The following is a 22,053-nucleotide window of genomic DNA, read 5'->3' as shown; positions in this document are numbered from 1 at the left end:
CGAGAAAGAGATCTGGGAGTGGAATTTATGTTGGACATAGTCTTCTAAATATGGCAACAAGAACTTTTATTACATGGGTACATGACTCGAAGCAAATCTCTCTATCAACTAATTAAGAAGGGAGGTAAAACTGTGTCGAGCTCAGGTGATGCTGAAGGAGATGCCGTGTGTTCTTAGAGCACGGTGAAACTCACGTCTGCATCCTCCAAATACTAAATTCATAGTGTTTCTGAAATTATATGATATCTTGAGTATGACATTTTAATAGCATTAAAGGTAATCATTTTTAATGAGAAAAATATATCGCAATTTGTAAATTTAGCAGAGGAAAACTGATTGGCATTTCTATTAAGAAACCTTCAAAGCCACCTTAAATTAAAGCTACTTTGGTTACTAGCCAATGGGTTATGTGCTTCCATCCATGCTATCTGCCAGAGAAAATCATTGTCCTGCTGTCCCTGGGAAGTTTCTGGTGTTAATTTTAAAGGAGCAGACAGCTGCACTGGTGAACACCATTTGGTACTTCTTTTGTACGGTAACAAAAACATCCCATAGTGAGCCTGGAGGGCTCAGACACTAATTTCACACATTATATAAAGATGATTTCAAAGATCACATTACCTGCAGAAGACAGCAGAACAGAGTCCCAGAGGAAATGAGCTATTAGAATACATTCAAGGCACTGGCTTCTTATGGGGTATTCTTGGTTTGGGCTCAGAGAGTCGTTAGCATGAGTCAGGCCTTCCCCTTTGCCCCCCATCTCAACTCATCCCCACCACCTTATCCAGTTCCATGCACTGAACAAGTATTTATCAAGGGCCTGCTGAGTGCCAGACCCAGTGCTAAGTACTCACAATACAGACTGAGGGCGCCCTGCCCTCTCAGTGCCCACCAGGCATTCTCAGGCATTATACTATGTGACAAACCTAACTCATGGTCAAGTGCTAGACTGCTGTGGGTACACGGGGGTGGGGCGGGGGAGGTGTCAGGTTCTGCAGGAACTATGAAGGGACATTTCAGCTAAGACCTGGAGAAGAGGAAGGAACAGGCAGGTAGGGGGCTGGGGATGGGAAGGAGGGCTGCAGGTATGGAGCACAGCCTGTGCAAAGCAGCCCTGAGGCTGGAGAGTGCAACCAGGGCAGCTGCAGCCGAGTGAGCACGGTAGAGGGTAGGGCAATGTGAGGCTGCAGCCTCCAAGGGAAATGCCAGAGACACTCACCTTATATGAAACCAAGGGGTGACTTTAAGCAGAAGGAAACAGACTTGCATGCATAAGGACCACTCTGTCGGCCTTATGGAGGAAGCTTCTGTTGGGGAGGTAGGTATAGGAGGGCACATAGGGCCCCATATTACTCCACTGCATCACAGTGACCTCAGTGGCTTGGGCAGAGTGGTGGCAGTGGAGCTGAAGAGCAGGAGACAGACTGGGGACAAGTGGTGCAGGGGGTCCAAAGGCATGATCACTGCTTGGATATGAGAAGTGAGGGGGTGTCAAGGACGAGCGGTGATGGACACTGGGGTGGGGCCCATTACAGGAGCAGACCGGTGAGGAACTAAGGGTTCAGTTTTGGACACGCTGGGTCTGAGGTGTTTGAGATCTGGACCTGGAATTCAGAACAGAGATCTGGGCTGGAAGGGGGCCCTTGGGAGCCAGGCACATGATGGCATTGGGGCAAGGAAGAGATCCCAACAGAGAGTGTGGGAGGAGGAGAAAGGAGGGCGCAGGATTGGTCTAGGAGGGACGCCAACTTTTAAAGTCCCCGCTGACATGCTGCAGCTGGCTAAGGAGGTTGAGAAGGAGCGAACCTCCGAGGGTGGGATCACAGGCGGCTCAGAGGCTATCGCGCCATGGGAGCGTGGACAGCTGCGCCCAGTGCTGCCGATGGATGTGGTAGAGGTGCACTCTCCAGAACCAGGAATATCAGGGTCACAGGTGACCTCAGCACAAGAGTGGTCAAAGGTCAGGGAGATAAGCCGACTGGAGTGAGCTGCAGGATGCCCGGGACTCGGGAAGCATGAGAGGCTGGTGGAGGAAGTGCTGCGGAGGCTTTTCTCCACAGCCTAGCCAGGTGACTGATGTCACCCCCTGCTGTCACAGCCACAGTGTGGGGGGTCTTGTGTGCTTCACTGAGATGTATTAAAGAAGCTGCTTTACCGCAGGGAGAACCCCAGTGTGGGCACTTGGGCCTCAGCTCATTAAAAGGACAAAGGTGCTTATTTGGGATTTTGTTTCTAAAACTCCCCAAATGAATGCTTGTTACCAGCATGCCTTTAAAACACTCACCAAATCCCAGCCAGGTAATTAGATACGGTCCTGGCCCACCGGAGGACTTGGATTTGGAGCCGGCGCTCCTGGGCCAGGAGACCTAGAAGGGCAGACACCACACAGCCTCGAGAGGGCTCTGCATCGCCATGGAGCTGCCAGAACGGGGTACATGGCGTGGCCCAGGAGGCTCAGCTCTGGGAAGCTTTTGTGTCTCATCAAAAGCATCTTCCATGGCTGGCAGAAAACCAAAAATCAATGGGAAAATGATCTCTGACTTCCGAGCTTGTCCATTCTCTCTCCTTAGGAGGGCTCCCTGGTGCAGTCGAAACCAAGAGTCTCACCTGGGGCCCTTCTAGGGGTCGAGGGGAAAGGGGGTTTCTAGGAGCTCCAGACTCCACCAGCCTCCCCTGTGGCCTGAAATCTGCCCCCACCTCAAGCTGAGGACACAGCCTCCCCAACAGCAGCTCACTTGTTACTGAGGACGAGCACCAAGAAAGAATCATAATGAATAACATGCTTCTTATGACGGAAGACTCACTACTTGCCAGGCATTGAGCTGAAAATTACAATGCTTTCTTTTTTCTTGTTCATATATATATATAATTTTTTAAAACTTAAAATGTCTGTGCATGTGTGTGTGTATCCACAGTTCTGAACTGTGACAGATGCAGAGTTGTGTAACTATGCATTAGACTGTGGTGTGATTCAGAACTCTATCACCCCAGATGTTCCCTCACAGTCACTCACATTCGCTTTGTAGTCACACCCTTCTCCTGCCCCTAACCACGCCCTAATCCCGCCCCTGCAGCCTCTGACCTCTTAGCCCCCTAGGTTGCCTTTTCCAGAAAGTCCTATAAATGGAATCATACACTCTGCACCCCTTGGGGTCTGGTGTGATTTTGGCTGCTGCATCTAAGAGTCACTCACATTGTTTTGTACATTGACATTTTGTGCCTTTGTTTTTTTTCTGAGACACCCAGGCTGGAGTGCAGTGGCACGATCTTGGCTCACTGCAAGCTCCGCCTCCCGGGTTCACACCATTCTCCTGCCTCAGCCTCCCGAGCTGTTGGAACTACAGGCGCTCACCACCACACCGGGCTAATTTTTTGTATTTTTAGTAAAGATGGGGTTTCACTGTGTTAGCCAGGATGGTCTCAATCTCCTGACCTCACGATCTGCCCACCTCAGCCTCCCAAAGTGCTGGGATTACAGGTGTGAGCCACCACACCTGGCCCATTTTGTGCCTTTTTATTGCTGAATCACATTCCGTTGAATGGGAGTGCCAGTTTATCTATTCACCATATATCTGGGCTGACTCCTGTTTGGGGCAATTAGGAATAAGCTGCTATAAACATTTGTGTGCATATTTTTGTGTGCACACAGGTTATTTCTCTTTGGTTAAATAATTACAAGTCTTTTTTAAATCTTCACTTCTGGCCTATAAAAGTATCATCATCCCCATTTTACAGAACAGGAAAGGAAGGCGTGGGGAGGTTGAGGACGTTCATACAGAGTCAGGTAACTGGAGGAGCTGGACTACTACCCTGCTCAGTATAGCCAGTGTGACTGAGCACCTCCTGAGAGCCAGGTGGATTCTGTCCTCAAGGATCCATCTCTGTGCAAGAAACCCACCCACGAGCAGGTGGCTTCACTGAGCCATGACAGGCACACAGAGGGGGCCGTGGTGGCCCAGAGGGGAGCATCTGACCAGGCTCAGGGGGAGGAATGTGTCCAGCGGAGTCACAGAGGAGCAGTACAAGTTAGCCAGGTAGGGGACATTCCAGGCAGGGGAGCGGCAGGACAAAAGCATGGAGGAAGCACTGCCAGTGACAAGTTCCAAAACAAAAGGCTGACTCCTATAGAGTCCATGTAGGAAAATAATGGGAAATACATTTGGACAGGAGGTAGGGTCTGCTAATAAAGGACTTTAATTCCAGGTTAAGGGAATCTGCATGTTAAAACAACATTAGCTGCTGTTTCTACAGTGTTAACTATTTCCCAGGCTCTATGCCTCTCTGGGAGCCTTGAAGGTTTGTGAGCTGGAATGAGATCTTACGAACAAAACGGTACATGAGGATAGCTCAGGTAAAGGTTATTGACAAGTAAGATGCCTGGCACCAAACGCATGTCCTGTCTAAGGAAGCATTCTGCCTTGGAAGCACTGTTCTCTGTTTTCCTCTGAGTCTCCGTACCAATCTCCCTTCATGGATGAAAAGAGAGCTTTACCACATGATTACTGAAATTGTGTATATGTCTAATTCCCCCACTAGGCCAGCAGTCCCTTCCATTTCTCAATCCCTATAACTGGCCACAGCATCTGGCATAAAATGGGCCCTTTATAAATGTTTATGTAACAAGCCAGGCGCGGTGGCTCATGCCTGTAATCCCAGCAATTTGGGAGGCAGGTGGATCACCTGAAGTCAGGAGTTCGACGACCAGCCTGACCAAAATAGTGAAATCCCATTTCTACTAAAAATAAAAAAAAATTAGATAGGTGTGGTGGCATGCACCTGTAATCCCAGCTACTCAGGAGGCTGAGGCAGGAGAATTGCTTGACCCCAAGAGATGGAGGTTGCAGTGAGCTAACGCCACTACACTCCAGCCTGGGTGACAGAACGAGACTCCATCTCAAAGGAAAAAAAAAAGTTTATGGAACAAATAAGGTGCCTTTGTTCATTAGGTATTTTGATTAATAAGTAGTTATCATATTAAACTCAGGTGACCCATTTTCAAAGAATTAGAATGTAAAAAAAAAAAAAAACCCTTGTGGCAAATTATTGTTCAATATTCATTCTCTCGTCACCACCTCTGTGGGAGAAGTATACTTCTCTATGCTTGATTTGGAGCTCTGTGAAATGATTTGCTTTGATTAACTGGATTATCTGCTGATTTCTGGATTGGTTAACTGGATATCATATCCAGTTAATCAAAGGGGCTTGGATGCAAGCAGAGGCTTGGAATTGCTTGCACACCTGGGCCTCTGCCATTGCCCTGAGAATATACCTTGGCCAGAATATGCCTCGGTCCAAGGAGGATGCAAGATACTTGGCACATACTCCATACCAAACCTGCAGCTTGGAGACACACAGCTGAGCCCAGCTGAGATCAGCCCGCCCAACAGGTCTGCAGAAGAGTCAGCAAAGATGCATGCCTGATCATTGTACACCCTGAGATTTTGGAGCTGTTTCATAGCAATAGCTGACGATACAACCCTACACTAAAAAATGCCCCCACCATAATTTTGTTGTCCTTTGTTTAGGAAGTGAGTCACAGACTGGTTTTAGACTACCTCTGAGCCTCAGTTTCCTCATTTGTAAAATCTGTAACATGGTTATGAGACGGAATGAGAGAATCCAAGAAAAGCCTTCAGGACTGTGCTCAGTATGTGCTATTGCTATGAAGGCGTCTCTGCACCTGGGGTCCCTGTGTCGAACAGCAGCTCTCACTAGGTACTGGGACGTGCCCGAGGAGGGTGCCACGTAACAGAATGTCAAGCAAAAACACTCTCTGTCTCCCGACATACGTCCTTCCAAAGTGACCTCAGGCGAACTTCCTCGCCTCCTGCCAAAGAGCTAAGGCACCACTGCCTGTTTATCACAGTCAATTAACTGGTGACGCAGCTGTCCTGGTGGAGACAGAATCAGTGTCCTCGTCTTGTGTCCTGTGGTGAGAGAGGCTAAGATGCGGGTGAGAGTTTTAATCTGCTAACGCTAGGCTGTGGCAGGCTGCCAGCAGGGCACTTAGCTCGGCCTCCCCGCCCTCCCCCTCCCATCTGTCTTCATTCCTCATGGACTCTTAATGCCACTGAATGCTAACGGGCAAAACGTATGTGACTGGAGGAGACCTGAAACAAAGGGGTGACAACAGCCACCCAACAGAAGCTGCCTCCTGCCACGTCTTCCCCTCCATGGCTCAAATGCGCATCAGCCGACCCAGGGCAGCTCGCCTTTGTCCCTCAGTAAAATAAACTATGAAAATCTCTCCAGGCCCCACCCGCCCCCGCAAAAGGTTAAGAATTATTTTTTCCAAACTATCTAATTCATACACTGTGATGTCTCAACAAAGCCGTGTGCAGGCATGGACGCTGAAGGCATTTTGCATTTAACTATTCTACCAGCTTCAAAACCCTTAGGATCCGGTGATAAATCCTGTGAATGCTGAGGTTTACGCTCTCCTCAGAGTATCAGGAACCTACTGGTGTTTGGCTGGAGACTGCAAATGTTTCTGACGGCTCATATGAATCTTAGAAAATAGAAAACAACCTATCCCACATTACATAATCAGGCCAGGAAAACATGTTTCACATTAGAAAGGCAGCCAGCAATTTCCCAGGACTCAGACAGGGGTCCAGGTTTTTTGTCTGGCCTGCTCCTGCTGAGGAATGATAGCACTTTAACCTCTCTGTATCTCCTTCTCTCTCAAGCAAAGACCCACCGAGCTGCCCCTCTGTGCTGGCATGCCTCTTTGTGTATTGTACTATTTCTTTCACTTGAGAGAGGATGAATAAATATCAAAGCCCGAGAATTATTACGCTTCTCAGAGAGGTTGGAATGATCAATAAGATGTTTCTAACACAAACAGGAAATGAAAATTCAGAGATAGCAAGGTCTTTAGAAGCAGGCTGGATCCTTACAGAGGTACAACATAACCAGCTGCATAATCAAATAGTCCCTTTAGAGTCTATCAAGCCTGTCCATATTCCCAAGCAAGGCCAAGGTCCCCAGATTACCCTCCTTTTCATCTTCCAAAACCTTTGGACTTCTCTGAGAGGTGCCCTCAACCCCAGCTCAGCCTCCCCTGGCATAGCTGGTCACCCCCTCCCAGTACTTCTTAGCACTTAGTTGTGATAACACGGTGATGGGGTGAGGGAGGACATGCCGGGACGGGTGGAACTGTGCACTGGTAATGAACGTGGGTCATGGAGGAAGTCAGACCAAGGTTCACATTCTGACTCCTCCACACTTGACCTGGGGCAAGTGAAACAATCTCTCTCAGCCTCAGTTTCCTCATCTGTGATGCAGGAATACCTCCATCAAAGCACTAAATTACATATATATATATATGTGCAGCTCTCACTCATGGCCAGGCGGCAGTGAACACTTAGCAGAATTTTGTCAGATGGTGGGTGGATGGATGAGTGAAAGAGCTGGCTTCATCCTGTGAGGTCGCACAAAGCCCAGTACTTGGAGGGACCCTGCACCTGGTTTAATGCTCTGTGGTCGCTGCACTGAAACCCTTAATAATTTTTGAACGTGGAGCCTCGCACTTCCATTTGGTGCTGGACTCTGCAAATTACGTAACCAGTGCTGTGGAACAGTGACTCGGGGGCCAGCTGTGGCACTCTGGGAGTCTCAGCAGTCCCATTGAGTTATGAGCCAAACTCTAGCATGACCCCACATTTTGGTACTTTTGGTAATGGCGGCAAGGATACCACATTTGGAGCAAAGTCAGTGATGAAAATATTTTGTACTAAACCTGTGCCATTTCACACAAGCTTCCAGGTATTTGTTTTGAAAAATGCAATCTCATCACTGGGGAGAAGGCATCTTCCCATTCCTAGCCTTTCTTTCCTTGAGAAGAGAGTGCAATTAGGGTGAGTTCTTTCTCTCTTGGACCTTCTTCCATCTGCCAGGGAGATGTAGCATGTTTCAACAGTAAATTTAGGCTGGGTGCAGTGACTCACACCTGCAATCCCAACACTTTGGGAGGCTGAGGCAGGAGGATCACTAGAGGCCAGAGTTTGAGACCAGCCTGGGTGACATAGTGAGACCCCCACCTCAAGAACAAAAAAAAAATGTTTAATTAAAAAAAAATTAGGCATGGTGGTACATGCCTGTAGTCCTAGCTACTTGGGAGGCTGAGCTGGGAGGATTGCTTGAGCCCATGAGTTCGAGGTTGCAATGAGCCATGATCACATCACTGCACTCTAGCCAGGGCAACAGAGCAAGATCCTGTCTCAAAAAAAAAAAAAAACAGTAAATTTAGTAAATTTGGGGACAATGAGCGGGACTTGCTCAGTTCTGCTCCTCCCTTTCTCCCCTTTCTGGGGAAGAAGAGAAGGGAAGTTCCAGGTGACCAGGTAGGTGAATCCTTCTAATTCTTGGGTTCCAGATGAGGAAACCCATTTGGCTCCTGCACTGAGCCATGCCCTTCGACCAGCCTTATCAGTAACAATAGTGATATGCTGCTTTCAACTGTTATTCCATCGGCTGACTCAATTTGTTCAGTTCTTGGTTGGGAATAGGGTTGCTATATATTGGACACCCTCAATGACTCCAACAGCCACCCAAACCCTGCCATCCATCTTGTGACCTAGAACAATACTTAATTAAAACACCCCCCTCACTACAAGGAAGTAGGATAGGTCCAGGGAAGAGTGTTAGATTCATTGCATCTCAAAATTGAAAGGCCCCTTGGCTCGAGAAGGAGAAACTCCAAGGAAACTAAAAGCATGGTATATTAGTTCTCAATCTCTAGTGTGCACCAGAATCATCCAGAAGGCATGTCAAAATGGATTTCACTCTTGGCCTCATTCCGGAGTTTCAGATTCTGTAGATCTGGGTGAGGAATCTAAGAATGTGTATGTCTATCAAGTTCCCAGGTGATGCTGAGGCTGCTGGTCTGGGAACCCCACTTTGAGAGCCACTGGCCTGATAGTGTTATGTCCAGACCGTTTATTCCCCGAAGAAGACCACCAGAGTCCAGAGTCAAAGCCAAGCGGCCAGGATCTTTACTGCAAGTTCGAACTTGGTCCCTCTGCTCCACAGCATACAAGAGGGCCCCGAACGATGCATGTGCTCGCTTTTTATAGCCCGATGTAAACAGGATATGTAAGGTTACAGAGAAACAAGGGAATTCTTTTGGTTACAGCATTACAATTGGTTAACATTTTAAGTTATACATTTAGCAGTTTTTTTATTGGTTCCCGCACTTTCAGTAAAACCACTCCACAAACAGTTGTGACCTTATCGGGGACTCTCCAGGTGGTGTTTGTACTGGGCCCAGGAAGTTGAGACAAATGGAGGGATGTTTGTACTGGGCCCAGGACTGAGATATATGGAGGAATGTGTTTGTACTGGGCCTAGGACTGAGATATATGTTTGATTTCTTACAATAGAAAATGACTTCACTCTGCTATTACAGAGCAGCAGCCAGAGTCCAGGTATCCTGTACTCTAGCCAGTGCCCTTCTCAGTCCATCTTCTTGCTCATTGGTTGCACCTTCCTCAGCCCTAGCTGGAAGTTCCCTTGGCTGCAGTTTTTAGATTGCACTCAACACTTAAGCTGAACTTGCTCTCCTCTTCAAAATAATATCTATAAAGAGCCTAGAGCTTCCTAGGGAAAAAACACTTCAATACTAAGTATTTCTGGCACCAAAACCTATTATAAGAAACATGAAAACAGAAAGTGTTTTATGAAGAAAAATAAGTACAATTCAGGATAAACTTAAAGCAAATGTCATCAGCCCAGGACCAAGAACCCAAAAAGTTGGTCAATTTTTTTTTTTATCCTTCTATGGTACATTCTATGTTTATTTTGCTAAAAACAAATAAGAAAACTTCTTGTACTTACCAGAGTATTGGTAGCAAAGTTTTTTTCAAGTCCATCTTCTGTGAGCTCTCTTTTATTGACCATGCAACTTGCATTATTGATCTAAAAATTATAGTTCCCATTTCAAAATAAAGAAAAACAGGGCCAAAAGACCTACTTCCATCCCCACACCTCCACTACCCCAGCCCCAGCTCCTTCTCAACTTTCAAGTGACAATGACAATTTGCTCAACTGATTCTTCACTCCAAACCCCTTGCAGGAAAATACCACTTGTGCAGAGCACTCAGCCACAGAACTGTGCAAAGATCACCAAGTGAGACAGCTGGGCCAGGCAACCTAATTCATGAGAGAGTGCTCTGGAAATTCATCTAGTCCAGAACCGTACAATAGAAATATCTAATCTTAAGATTTCTAGTAGCCACATTGAAAAGGTAACAAGAAACTGGTAAAATTAATTTAATAAGATTTTAAACCAAATATATCCAAAGTAGCATCATTTTAACATGTAATCAATATAGAATATTAATGAGATGGCATACATGATTTTTTTTAAGGCTTTGAAACCTGCTAATTTATACACTTACAGCACATCTCGGTTTGGACTAGCTACATTTCAAATGCTTCACAGCCATACTGGATAGCACAATTCCAGACTCTGGAACAACATTTTAGAGCACATCAGAAAGTCTTTGGATAGAAAAGCAACTTAGCTCAAAGTGGAATATCTGGGAAGAGCATACTGGGACTCTTTCTATCTGAGTCCACCCAGGCTCTCTGTGGAGTTTTGTGCTAATTATGTTACTAAAAGATTTGCTTGTCTGTAGGAGGTATTCTTTTGGATGAAAAGAGCTTCTAATTTCAATACACCAATCCCCAAATCTACAGAACTGAGAAATATTTATATACAAATCATCATTTTATAAAACATGGAACATGTCTATCCTCCCACAATACCTACCCAGTGGCTGGCCCCTTCCTTTCCCCACTAATCTAACCACATGGGTCTCCTCTTAAATCCAATGAGTAAAGTTGATTCCATGAACAGGCCCAAGCATAAGAGAGTCTTACTAAGATTATTCCATAAAGACACGCAAACATACATATCCATCCACATCCACAGACAGAAACAATGGGCCAACATGACTTTATTCTCCACTTATGTTTACAAAGCTCACCAGAACATGGAGTTTATGTTCCTGCTTGAAATTTTCAACAAATTTCCAGATTTTCTTGGGATCAGATAAGTCCACAATGTGCAGAAAAATGTTCTAAATTAGAAAGCAAAATAAATAAATAAACCCTTTTTAAAAAGATACAAACTAGCACTTTGAATTTTTAAAAAGTACACGATTTTTTAAAAGCAAATACTTTGAAATGATATAAAATGAAAAATACCAGTCCCACTCCTCAAAAATAAACCATTGTTCACAGTTTTTTGTGAATCATCCAGAAATATTTTAAGCATATACTATATATACTATATATATTTTAAGATTTTATATATATATATATATTCCACACAAATAGGATCAGACTATGCATTGTTCTACATCCATCTTTTGCACTTAACAATATGTATTTTAGTTTTTGGTGGTAAAAACAATTTTTACTTATTTTATTGTGATAAGAATACTTAATATGAGATCTAGCCTCTTAACAAAATTTCCAGCATGCCGACTAGGCACAATGCTGTACAGTGCACCTCTAGAGTTTATTCACCTTGCCGAACTGAAACTTTGTACCCTTTGATAGTAACTCCACATTTCTCCTTTCCCCAGTCCCTGGCAACCACCATTCCGCCCTTTGGTTCTATGAATTGTGAGTACTATGGATACCTCACATAAGTGAAATTGTACAGTCTTTGTCTTTCTGTGCCTGGTTTATTGAACTTAGGTTAGGTCCTCCAGGTTCATCCATGTCATTGCAGGATTTCTTTCCTGTTAAGGCTGAATGATATTCCAATTTGTGTATGTATGGACCACATTTTCTTTGTCCATTCATCCGTCGATGGACATTTAAGCTGTTGCCACATCTTGGCTATTGTGAATAACGCTGCAATGAATGTGGCAGTGCTAATGGCTCTTCAGGATCCTGATTTCAATTCCCTTGGATTAGTACCCAGAAGTGTAATTGCTGGGTCAGATGGTAGCTCTATTTTGAATTTTTTTTGAGGAACCTCCATACTGCTTTCCATAGTGGCTCCACCATTTTGCATTCCCACAAATGGTGTGCAAGGGTTCCAATTTCTCCACAACCTAACAAACATTTTTTGTCTTTTTTTTTTTTTTAACAATAGCCATCCCGAGAGGTGTGAGGTGATATTTCACTCTGGTTTTGATTTGCATGTCCCTGATGACTACTGGCATTAAAAGTATTTTTTCATATATATGTTGGCCATTTTTTTTTTTTTTTTTGCTTGAGAAAAAGAGTGCCACTGCGCTCTGTCACCCAGGCTGGAATACAGTGGTGCAATTTTGGCTCACTGCAACCTCCACCTCCCAGGTTCAAGCGATTATCCTGCCTCAGCCTCCCAAGTAGGTGGGACTAGAGGTGCATGCCACCATGCCCAGCTAATTTTTTTTTTTTTTTTTTTTTTTTTTTTTTTTTGAGACGGAGTCTTGCTCTGCCACCCAGGCTGGAGTGCAGTGGCCGGATCTCAGCTCACTGCAAGCTCCGCCTCCCGGGTTCACGCCATTCTCCTGCCTCAGCCTCCCGAGTAGCTGGGACTACAGGCGCCCGCCTCGTCGCCCGGCTAGTTTTTTGTATTTTTAAGTAGAGACGGGGTTTAACCGTATTAGCCAGGATGGTATCGATCTCCTGACGTCGTGATCCGCCCGTCTCGGCCTCCCAAAGTGCTGGGATTACAGGCTTGAGCCACCGCGCCCGGCCGCCCAGCTAATTTTTATATTTTTAGGAGAGACGGTGTTTCACCACATTGGCCAGGGTGGTCTTGAACTCCTGACCTCAAGTGAGCTGCCTGCTTTGGCCTCCCAAAGTTCTGGGATTACAGGCATGAGCCACCGTGGCCAGCTTGTGTTGACCATTTGTATATCTTCTTTGGAGGAATGTCTATTCAAGTCCTTACACCATTTTCAAATCGGGTTATAAGTTACGTCGTTGTTTGTTTATTTTGCTATTGAGTTGTAGGACTTACAAGAGGTCTTGGAGACGATTTTGTTATATATGACTCCACCCTATTCCTTTTAATGACTACATAACATACCTTTGCATGGATATGTCAGAGTTCCCTGCTACTGATCTTTTTTTTTTTTTTTTTTTGGTCAAAATTTTGCTCTTAAGACAGTATCTTAGGCACATCATAAATGAAATAACTTCTGCTGTGACCCTTAGTCCTTGGTCATGACACTTTTCAATCTCTGCCTTGTATCATGGTTATCACCGGACACAGCCACCTCCCCAGGAGACTTAGAACTCCGTGAGCAAGGGACCCTGTCTAATGCGCCCTTTCTCCTTATGGTATTACACAGTCATAGGCATGGTAGTGGAATAACAGACCTTGGCTGTTTAAACATTTTTCTCTGTAGCCAGTACCTAAGTCCAAATTTGCATTCTTGGCATCCAGTGAATGCAACGGCGCCCTCTCTGAGCATCAGTGGACATATATGACCTATCACTAACCCAAGGCAGAAATTCCTGCTGCTGCAGGCATGTAAGCACTGAACCTGCAGACGACGATCTGAGCAAGAGCCACAACTCCTTTGACAAAGCAGGGAAGTTTCGTGCCCTGCCTGAGTTTCCCCATTAATTGAGCTATAAAACCCAAAGCTATAGTCAGAATTTCTTTCTATTCATCTTAAAACATATTGTTTTTTCACCTGAGACAAACGAGACAGAAGCAACTCCACATTTTCATGACTCAGAAAGTCGAGTCAGGTTGAACACCACATTCAGCTTAAGCCTGGCCCAACTGGATATTCCTCTGCCTTCAAAGGATAGGAAAAACATTGGCTGTACAGAGCTATTCTCTTTTAAAATGCCTGTGAAGGACCTCACCCAGCCAGAGCGAACAAGGCTGCTGAGTCATATCTGAGTCAGCCGGGAGCCTGTACCAACGACTGCAAACTGAGTCTAGACACCTAATCCTTCCATTTGGAGGCCTTGTCTGCAATCACCCTAAAACTCCCTCCTACCAGAAAGCGATGTGTTAACATATATACAAACTCCAGGTTAAAACAGCAACAAAACTCAAGTGAACTAAAACCAATTCTGCTTGAAACATTCCACAAGTTCTCTGAGCTTCCTGGAAGTGCCTGAGATGTCTCAGAGTGAAAAGGAGGTAGCAGCAGGGAAGAGAGAATCACTGTCCTAGACAAATCAGCCACAGAGCTGGTGACATGAAGCACTATGAAAAGAGGAAGGAAATCATCTGTGTCCCTCTGAGGCAAAACAGGAGGCCACAAAGCACCCAGAAGGAAAGGCCAGCAGTCTGTTGTGGCCAGGAGAAGGAACTGGAAACAGGTGCATGTGTGTAAGAGTCCCAATCTGCAGAGCCACACAACGAGAAGGCTCACCTTAGCAGCCACGGGCCCCACTGTGACAAAGCATGGTTACTGAAACTGAACAAAACAAAACTCAGCTGGGACCCTTTCTGCAGATGAGCCACCATCTATAGCGGCTCTGTGACCCAGGACTCATGAGGTGACATCACGGGGACTGATCCCCCAATCAGAGCAGTTCCCGCAATGAGCACGGTAAACAGTGCACGGAGGTGCTTTGTTAAGTAGAAATCATTCTGGAGAAATGAGGTGGTATTTCGTAAAACCACTGAGGTCTTGGGAAGCTAAACCAACCATTCTCAAGAAGCTAGAAATCACATTGGCCTGGAAGAGCTGGAGAGTAGAAACCCGTTTTTTATCATGGCATGCGACGTTGGTGGAGTTAATCCCCCACAAGACATAAGTGCTTTCACAGAACCTTCCAGCCACATCAGGAAGCCTGCAGGACTGAAACACATTGCCCAGGCACCTGTACCTCTGTGATCGTTCCCTGTAAAACCCGTAACTCCAGTGTAATCATGAGAAAGACATCAGACAAATCCCAACTGTGAGAGCCTATCTCAAAAATCCCAAGTGAGAGCCTATCTCAAAAAACAATAAATAAAATAGAAGGGTTTTTGTTTGTTTGTTTTTAATGTTGCCCCTGGGGATAACTGCTAGACAAAAGTCTGGAGCCAGGCAGTAAGGCGGGGCTGAACTGCAACCAGAAGCCTGGGGAGAAAGGTCCAGCCTGTTTCTCCCCAGGCCCTTTGGGAGCATCGTGTCCAGTGGACTGGCGAGCTGGAAGTCTGCTCTACAGTAACCAGTACTCCTTTCCCCAAGGTTAGGCCACACATGACCTCTCGGAAAGATCACTTCCGCATGATATTCACCTCTCTATATGGCCAAACACCTGATCTTACCAAGCCAGCGTGTACAAGCAGCTGAGATCCCCACATGACCCTGAGTCTTTCGTGGTGCCTGTACTCCCTGGCTCAGCTGGCCTGCTGCACACCTCACCCCGACCCTCCTGCCCAAGGGACCTTCTTTCTTTGATGTTCACCCAACCATGTAGGCAGGACCAGCTGCTCCAGTGCCCTCACAGCTTTACCACACATCTCTTCTGCTTCTGGGGGCTTGTAGGCTTCCACCTCCCACTAAGCAGGGCCTAAGCACTGATTAAACAGAACAAACTTGAAGCAGAGAATGTAAGGTTGAGAGTAGTAATAATCCTAGTATAAACAATAATGATAATACCAACAACAATAACAGTAGCTACTTCTATTGATTGAGAGCTGTTTGTTCTTAGGATACCCTGAGTTTCCCATCTTGTAGCCCTTATCATGTTATGTCAGTAACATCTAACAGACACCTCTTTCAACAGAGGGAATTGAATGCAAGGATTGATTTCCCAGGTGATTAAGGAAGGTGAGAACTCAACCACCATTGGTGAAGTAACCCAGAGATTAGTAACAACAGGAAACTACCACCAGCCCTAGGCTCAAGGAACAAAGGGAGAATGCAGTGTGGCCTGAGCCCAGGAACCAGAAGGAAGAACCAGAGAGGAGATTCAGCCATCACCAGGGAAGCCAATATCTCTCAATTCCCCACTTTCTTCCACCTACCAATCTTCCTCTACTACCTGCTATTGGCCAAACCCAGCCAAAAGCTATCTGGTTGTAGGAACTGAAGAAACACATACCTTGGGGTTCATACTATTTGTCCCCCAATGCACCCCCACTGTGACACAGAGCACAGAGGCCAGGCCCAGGGCAGGCACACACACGTCAAGGAAACTGCTTGTTAATCACTTGTACCCTGCACAAGACTGTCAGGGGCTGGGTCTGTCCCAATCACCGTGTCTCCAGAACCCAGCATGCTGCTTGGCATACGGTTCACCCTTAAATACACGTTAAAAAACGAATAAAGTCAAGTTACCCCTGTTTTTGAATGAGGAAGTGAAGGTTCAGGGAAGCTAAGAACTTTCTGGCCCAAGCTCACAGGCCAGAAAGTGCAAAACCAGGACTCGTATCAGAGCCTAACTCCGTCCTGCATACCATACTTTTGTGTGTGGGCTGCCTACCAAAAGCAGACCAGACGAAGCTGTGGAGTGGGGCCTCTTCATAAGCAGGGAGGCGCAGCTGATCCCTGGCGGAGCCTGGAGGAGACACTGAGTCAGGGAAACCAGACACTGGCATAAGCCGACAGGTACCCTCATCCTGGACACTCTACCTCTGAGTGCTGGAGGCCACTTATAAACCCGAGAGAGCAGTGAATGTCCTGTGTGTGCATTCAAATCCCACCAAGTGTATCTGTATGGAGGTGAGGGGGGCAGGAGGCAAGGGCTCGCTTTCTCCCGAGCGCAGGAACATGCTTGCTCCCCTTTTCAGCTCTCTACCCCTCCTAAAGATGGTGGAATTGGATATAAGCCTGGCTGGATATTACAAACAGATCCATATTATCATCATTTTCCATTTAAATATACTTTTTAAATCCTGTGGCCCACACCACAGAGGGCTGGAATCCAGGCAAACCTCCTCCTGCCCGCGGCCTGAGATTAGTATTCTTGTTGCATCCTGCAGCAGCACCACTGAAAGTTATCAGCAGGCAGACAGCCAGCTTTCAATCTCGAGAACTGCAGCCCGCAGATCGCAGCGGCACTTGCAGACATTAGAGGAAGATTTAGAGACCCTCACACTCGCCGCCGGCACTAAGCCTCTGTAAGGCACCTGATGGCATGAGACTGGGGATTTCCACGAGAAAGGGAAAGGAACAGACACTTGGTGTGAAAATGTTATTTCAAAGTTGATGCAAAATATTCCATCCTAGACAGGGCCATTCTTTTCTTTGGCTAGGGGCCATGCCTGAGGGTGGGCACCGTCTGTCCCTGCCCGGCTCCCCTCCTACGGGCTCTCCAATTGTGGGGTCTCCTAGAGAAGAGGTGGGAATGGAATGAGGGTGTTCTTCAGTGACAGTGAGCGACCAGCCATGGTGACTGAGGGTCCTTTCTGGGGTCAGGGTTTTCCATCCAGGGCCAGCCTCATGGCTGCACGATGTATCACGGGAACACAATCTATACAGCTGCACAGGCCCTGTGACTGGAAAGGCCTCAAGCTTGGTTTGATGTTCTGCCTTTGTTGTGTAGAAATTCTAAATAAGGGCCGGGCGCGGTGGCTCAAGCCTGTAATCCCAGCACTTTGGGAGGCCGAGGTGGGCGGATCACGAGGTCAGGAGATCGAGACCATCCTGGCTAACATGGTGAAACCCCGTCTCTACTAAAAAATACAAAAAACTAGCCGGGCGACGTGGCGGGCGCCTGTAGTCCCAGCTACTCAGGAGGCTGAGGCAGGAAAATGGTGTAAAATCCAGGAGGCGGAGCTTGCAATGAGCTAAGATCCGGCCACTGCACTCCAGCCTGGGCGGCAGAGCGAGACTCCGTCTCAAAAAAAAAAAAAAGGAAATTCTAAATAACTTTTACACAAGGGTCGTGCATTTTCATTTTGCACCGAGCCCCACTAACTATGGAGCCAGTCATGGTTCCAGGTCTTTCAGAAGAGAAAGACCACAAAATGTGAGGCAGCTCTGAAAGCCCATGTCAGAAAGTAGCTCTCATCAAGACCCAAACGCTGCTGGTGCTTCTCTTTATTAGAAGACCTGGGGTCAATGCATGGCTCCATGGCACCCTGGTGACGCTTGCTGTGTGTCACTGATGTGGGCTCCCTCTGGGGTGAGGAGCCTGGAAGTATCACTGAGTATCACTGTCCACTGTAATGGGCCTCTGCCTGCTGGCCTCTGCTGGTTTCACAGGCAGCTCAGGACCATGCAGTCAAGCCTCAGTGCCCCACTTATCCTCTTGTCAAACCTAGCCACTCAAAAGCAGGGCCCAGCTCTCTGCTGGCTGAGGCGGCTTCCAACGCAGAAGCACAAACACAGGCCATCGTCAACCCAGGGAACGTGGGCAGGAGTCCAGCCTCCTCACAGCTGACCATGGAGGCGAGGAAACCCAGCAGGAGGGGTGAGGAGCTGCTCACCTGGTTACCGCTCTCCTGGATGATCTCACCCCTGGCATCTTCTGCTAGGGCTTGATCTCGACAAACCAGGTGAACTGTGCCATCTGGTGGAATTCAATGAAACCATCTGTGAGTTACAGCGAGAGCTACAGAAACCAGGTCTTCTGAATGAAAAATGAAGACATATGGGCTCACAATGGACACTCTTCTGTTAAACCTAGATGGGTGGTTCCCAGAGTTAGAGCAGCGACGGTGATCGTGAGGGAGGTACTGGAACCTTCCTGTCTGTCTGTGCTGACAGTGCCTCTGGGATAACATCCTGATTTTTTGAGGGCCTGAACACATCAAGGATAAGAAACATTGATCTGGGTCACATCTGCCTCCCTAGCATCTAGCATAGTAGCTGACCCAGAGGTGTTAACCCTGGCTGTACTTTACACTCACCTAGGGAGCTTTTAAAGATCTAGGCAATGGGCCCAGGCCTGGGTAAGTTTTACAAGCTCCCCTGGTGATGTAATGTTCAGTCAAAGTAGAGAACCACTTGCCTAGCATGTAGTAGGGACTCATGTATTGACTGAATGTTGAATCCATCAGCAGCCATCATATTATCCCAGCAAATGCCACACCGTCATCAATCAAGGTCAATTTAAAGCAGAATGCCTTCGCCGTGGGAGCTAAGAAGAAATCATTATGGACTCTGCTTTCTTTACTAAAAAGCACCCACTTGATTAAATGGGGTCTGTTTCATGGGAGGCTAGAGGCTAACCACAACACGAGCCCCTCTTCTCTCTCCTCCTCTCCACACTTCAGAGTGCTTCCCAGCTGCTAAGATGCAATTAATGCTCTCCCTGACTTGGCAGATAATTAAATAAAGCTTCAAATGATGTAACAGTCCCCTGAAAAATGCCTAACTTGGATTTAAAGAGAGGAAAAAAGAAAACATCTTCAGCATCTTAAAAAGTGATAAATTCACAACCTAGTTCCCCATCTTCTGCTGGAACATCCATTTTTCTAGAAGAGGCTCTGGAGAGATGGAGCAAACTTTTCTAGCCACTGCAGAGCCATTTGGTGACCCAGGACCATGGAGCTCATGCAGGAAATTCTGGCAGTTACCATGAGGAAGACTTCTGCTGACCGAAAACTCTACAGGGCACCTGAAGCGCCTCTTTATAGTCAAGGTTAGGGGAGGGAAGCGGGAGGCTGCCCTAGCCCTGGAGGCTGGACCCCAGCAAGGAGGAAGTTCAGTTCAATGCACTCCTCTCTCCAGGTATTTTCGGGGCATTGGTTCCTAACTACCATCCATATCCAAATTGTGGTGGACTCCGAGGCTCCCCCTCCCCATCTCTCAACCCAGAAGAGTCTCATTGAGAAGACATGAGTTGGAGACCAGGTGTCCACGTTTTTTTAAATTAAATTCCACTGGGAATTCTGATGTCCAGGATTTGCTTGAGCCCCTCACTGTTCTTAATCAGAAAACACTGGGACACGTGGGCAGGGCTCAAGCTCTCCTGTGAATTAATTAAGTGTTGAGGAAAGGGCTCCCATTACTTTAGCCACCTCTAGCTCAAAGCTCAGAAAGCTGGCAGCTGTGCCCAGAACCACGGGATCGCCGTCCAGGACTTCCTGACCTGCCTGTGACACAGGGTACCCTCCTCTGTGCGGACTGGCCACAGTCTGGCCATGGGGCTCAGTGGACACATGTGTTAGCAGCTGCTTATCTCGCTTGGCAATTTCAAGGGCAGTTGCTTTGCCAGTGCCGCTGTTTCCTCCAGTGACCAAAAAGACTCTTCCAGGAACCTGGACCTCCAAGTTATGAGGGACAAAGTATTTGGACGCAGATTCATAGCCACTCCTAGAAACAGCAGATCCATGGGAAGACCAGCTATAAGGAGAGGGGAACACAAACCCCTGCAGGAGAAAGCCTAATTCTAGGATGGCATTATTGCTGTCTCTGCCTCTCCCAACACATCACGAAACTCCTTTCTCCCTCGCCCTCCCTGCTCTCATGAATACCACCATCGCAGGGTCTGCATTTCCTGGACCATGATCTTCCCAAACTTTTGAAAATATTGGAGATTCCAACATTTTGGCATCCAAATTGTCTTCCTCTGACTGCCCCAATCCTGGGGAGTGTCAAAAAGAAAAAAATCCCTTCACAGATGAATTGCTCTTTTCCCTATTGTGGGGGGCAGGTTTCGGGAAGTTTAGGAGACCATCTGCATTGTGCTTATTGCATTGCAGGACAGATACCCTTGCCTGCTTGGAGAAATGGGGGAGATTTGCAAGTAGGGAATAAAGGAGGAGGACGGTGGAGTTATTTAAGCTCTGCACCCATCAGAGGAAGCCAAGGCTCCTTCAGGGACACAGGGTGTGCACTGAACAGCTCTAGGGAGTGCCATTCGGATCAGAATGATGGGAGATTTGTATCTGCATTATGATAATGTTCTGGCAGGTGGCAGAAAAGCATATTGCAGAAGAGGTATTTTTTCTGATTTGCACAAAGGCATCATATTGGATAGATGCAACCGTGAGTTCCTTAACTGTTTCTCTCTCCCATTCCTTTTGCGATACCTCCCTACCTTTACTCTTCCAGTATTTCCTGGCTATGAAATTGGCTGAGGGCAGTGGTGGCAGAATGGTGGCGTTGGCAGGAGGAGGCCCAGAGGGCAGACTCTGCCCACACACAGGCAGGCTGGGGTCTCAGAGCTTACATCTCTCACCCACGGAGTCAAGAGATTTCTCCCCTGCAATGCAGAACAGGACTCTGATCGCAAGGCTCCACACATGCTGATAGCCCTCCCACAGGACCTGTTTACAAATGGGTAGCTAACAGCTGGCTTCCTGCCCCATGCCCTGGTACAGCACAACTGCCAGTTACATGTTCTGGAACTCAGGGAAGAGGCCAAAGGATGTTTATGAGCTGGGGTTTGGTTTGAAAGTCATTGCCACAGGGCAGGCATTGCCACTTGTTTCAGTCAAGCCAGATGTTAAGAGAACAAGAAAAATGTTCCTGTTTTCACCATCTGTAACTCACCAGAACATGCAGGGCAGCGTAGAAAACACCCTACCCATTGCTTCTGCTGTGAGTGGCAAACAAGACTTCTTATTCCAAAGCCTTCCTGAAAGGTTGACTTGAAACTAAAAAATATCAATAACAAGGGCTTGGACTGAACAACCTGGGTATAAGTCATAGTTCAGCCTCTTACTAGCTGTGCAAACTTGTGTTGACTTAACCTTTCTGAGCTCTTATCTCCTCATCTGCAGAAAGGGAATAATATGAGATACCTCTTGGACAGACTAAATGCGATGCTGTGTGTAAGGCACTTATGACAGCACTTGGAACATATTAGGAGCTCAATAATTAGCAGTTGACATTATTATTATTATATTATTATTATTATTTGAGACTAAGTCCCACACTGTCGCCCAGGATGGAGTGCAGTGGCGCAATCTCGTCTCACTGCAACCTCCGCCTCCCAGGTTCAAGTGATTCTCCTGCTTCAGCCTCCCGAGTAGCTGGGGTTATAAGCGCCTGTCACCACGCCCGGCTAATTTTTGTATTTTTTAGTAGAGATAGGGTTTCACCATGCTGGCCAGGCTGATCTTGAACACCTGACCTCAGGTGATCCACCCGCCTCGGCTTCCCAAAGTGCTGTGATTACAGGCGTGAGCCACCGCGCCCAGACGACATGATTATTATCACTATTAATCATGACAGCACCTTCCATGTT

The 22,053-nt window shown here is 46.9% G+C and overlaps 1 protein-coding gene across 1 annotated transcript in view; it reads right to left on the bottom strand.

The window, feature by feature from the left end:
- Positions 1-21,682, bottom strand: part of DHRS12 (dehydrogenase/reductase 12) — a 32,566-nt gene extending 10,884 nt beyond the window's left edge. The window contains 3 exon segments of the mRNA XM_033177650.1: positions 9,838-9,918; positions 10,992-11,086; positions 20,043-21,682. Coding sequence (XP_033033541.1) covers positions 9,838-9,918; positions 10,992-11,086; positions 20,043-20,193 — 327 coding nt within the window. The 5' untranslated portion in view covers positions 20,194-21,682.
- Between the last annotated feature and the right edge of the window lie 371 nt (positions 21,683-22,053).

Source organism: Trachypithecus francoisi, unplaced genomic scaffold (genome assembly GCF_009764315.1).
Source record: "Trachypithecus francoisi isolate TF-2019V2 unplaced genomic scaffold, Tfra_2.0 Lachesis_group18, whole genome shotgun sequence".
Taxonomy (NCBI): Eukaryota; Metazoa; Chordata; class Mammalia; order Primates; family Cercopithecidae; genus Trachypithecus; species Trachypithecus francoisi.
Note: the sequence above shows the minus strand (reverse complement) of the source record. Positions and strands in the feature narration are given on the sequence as shown.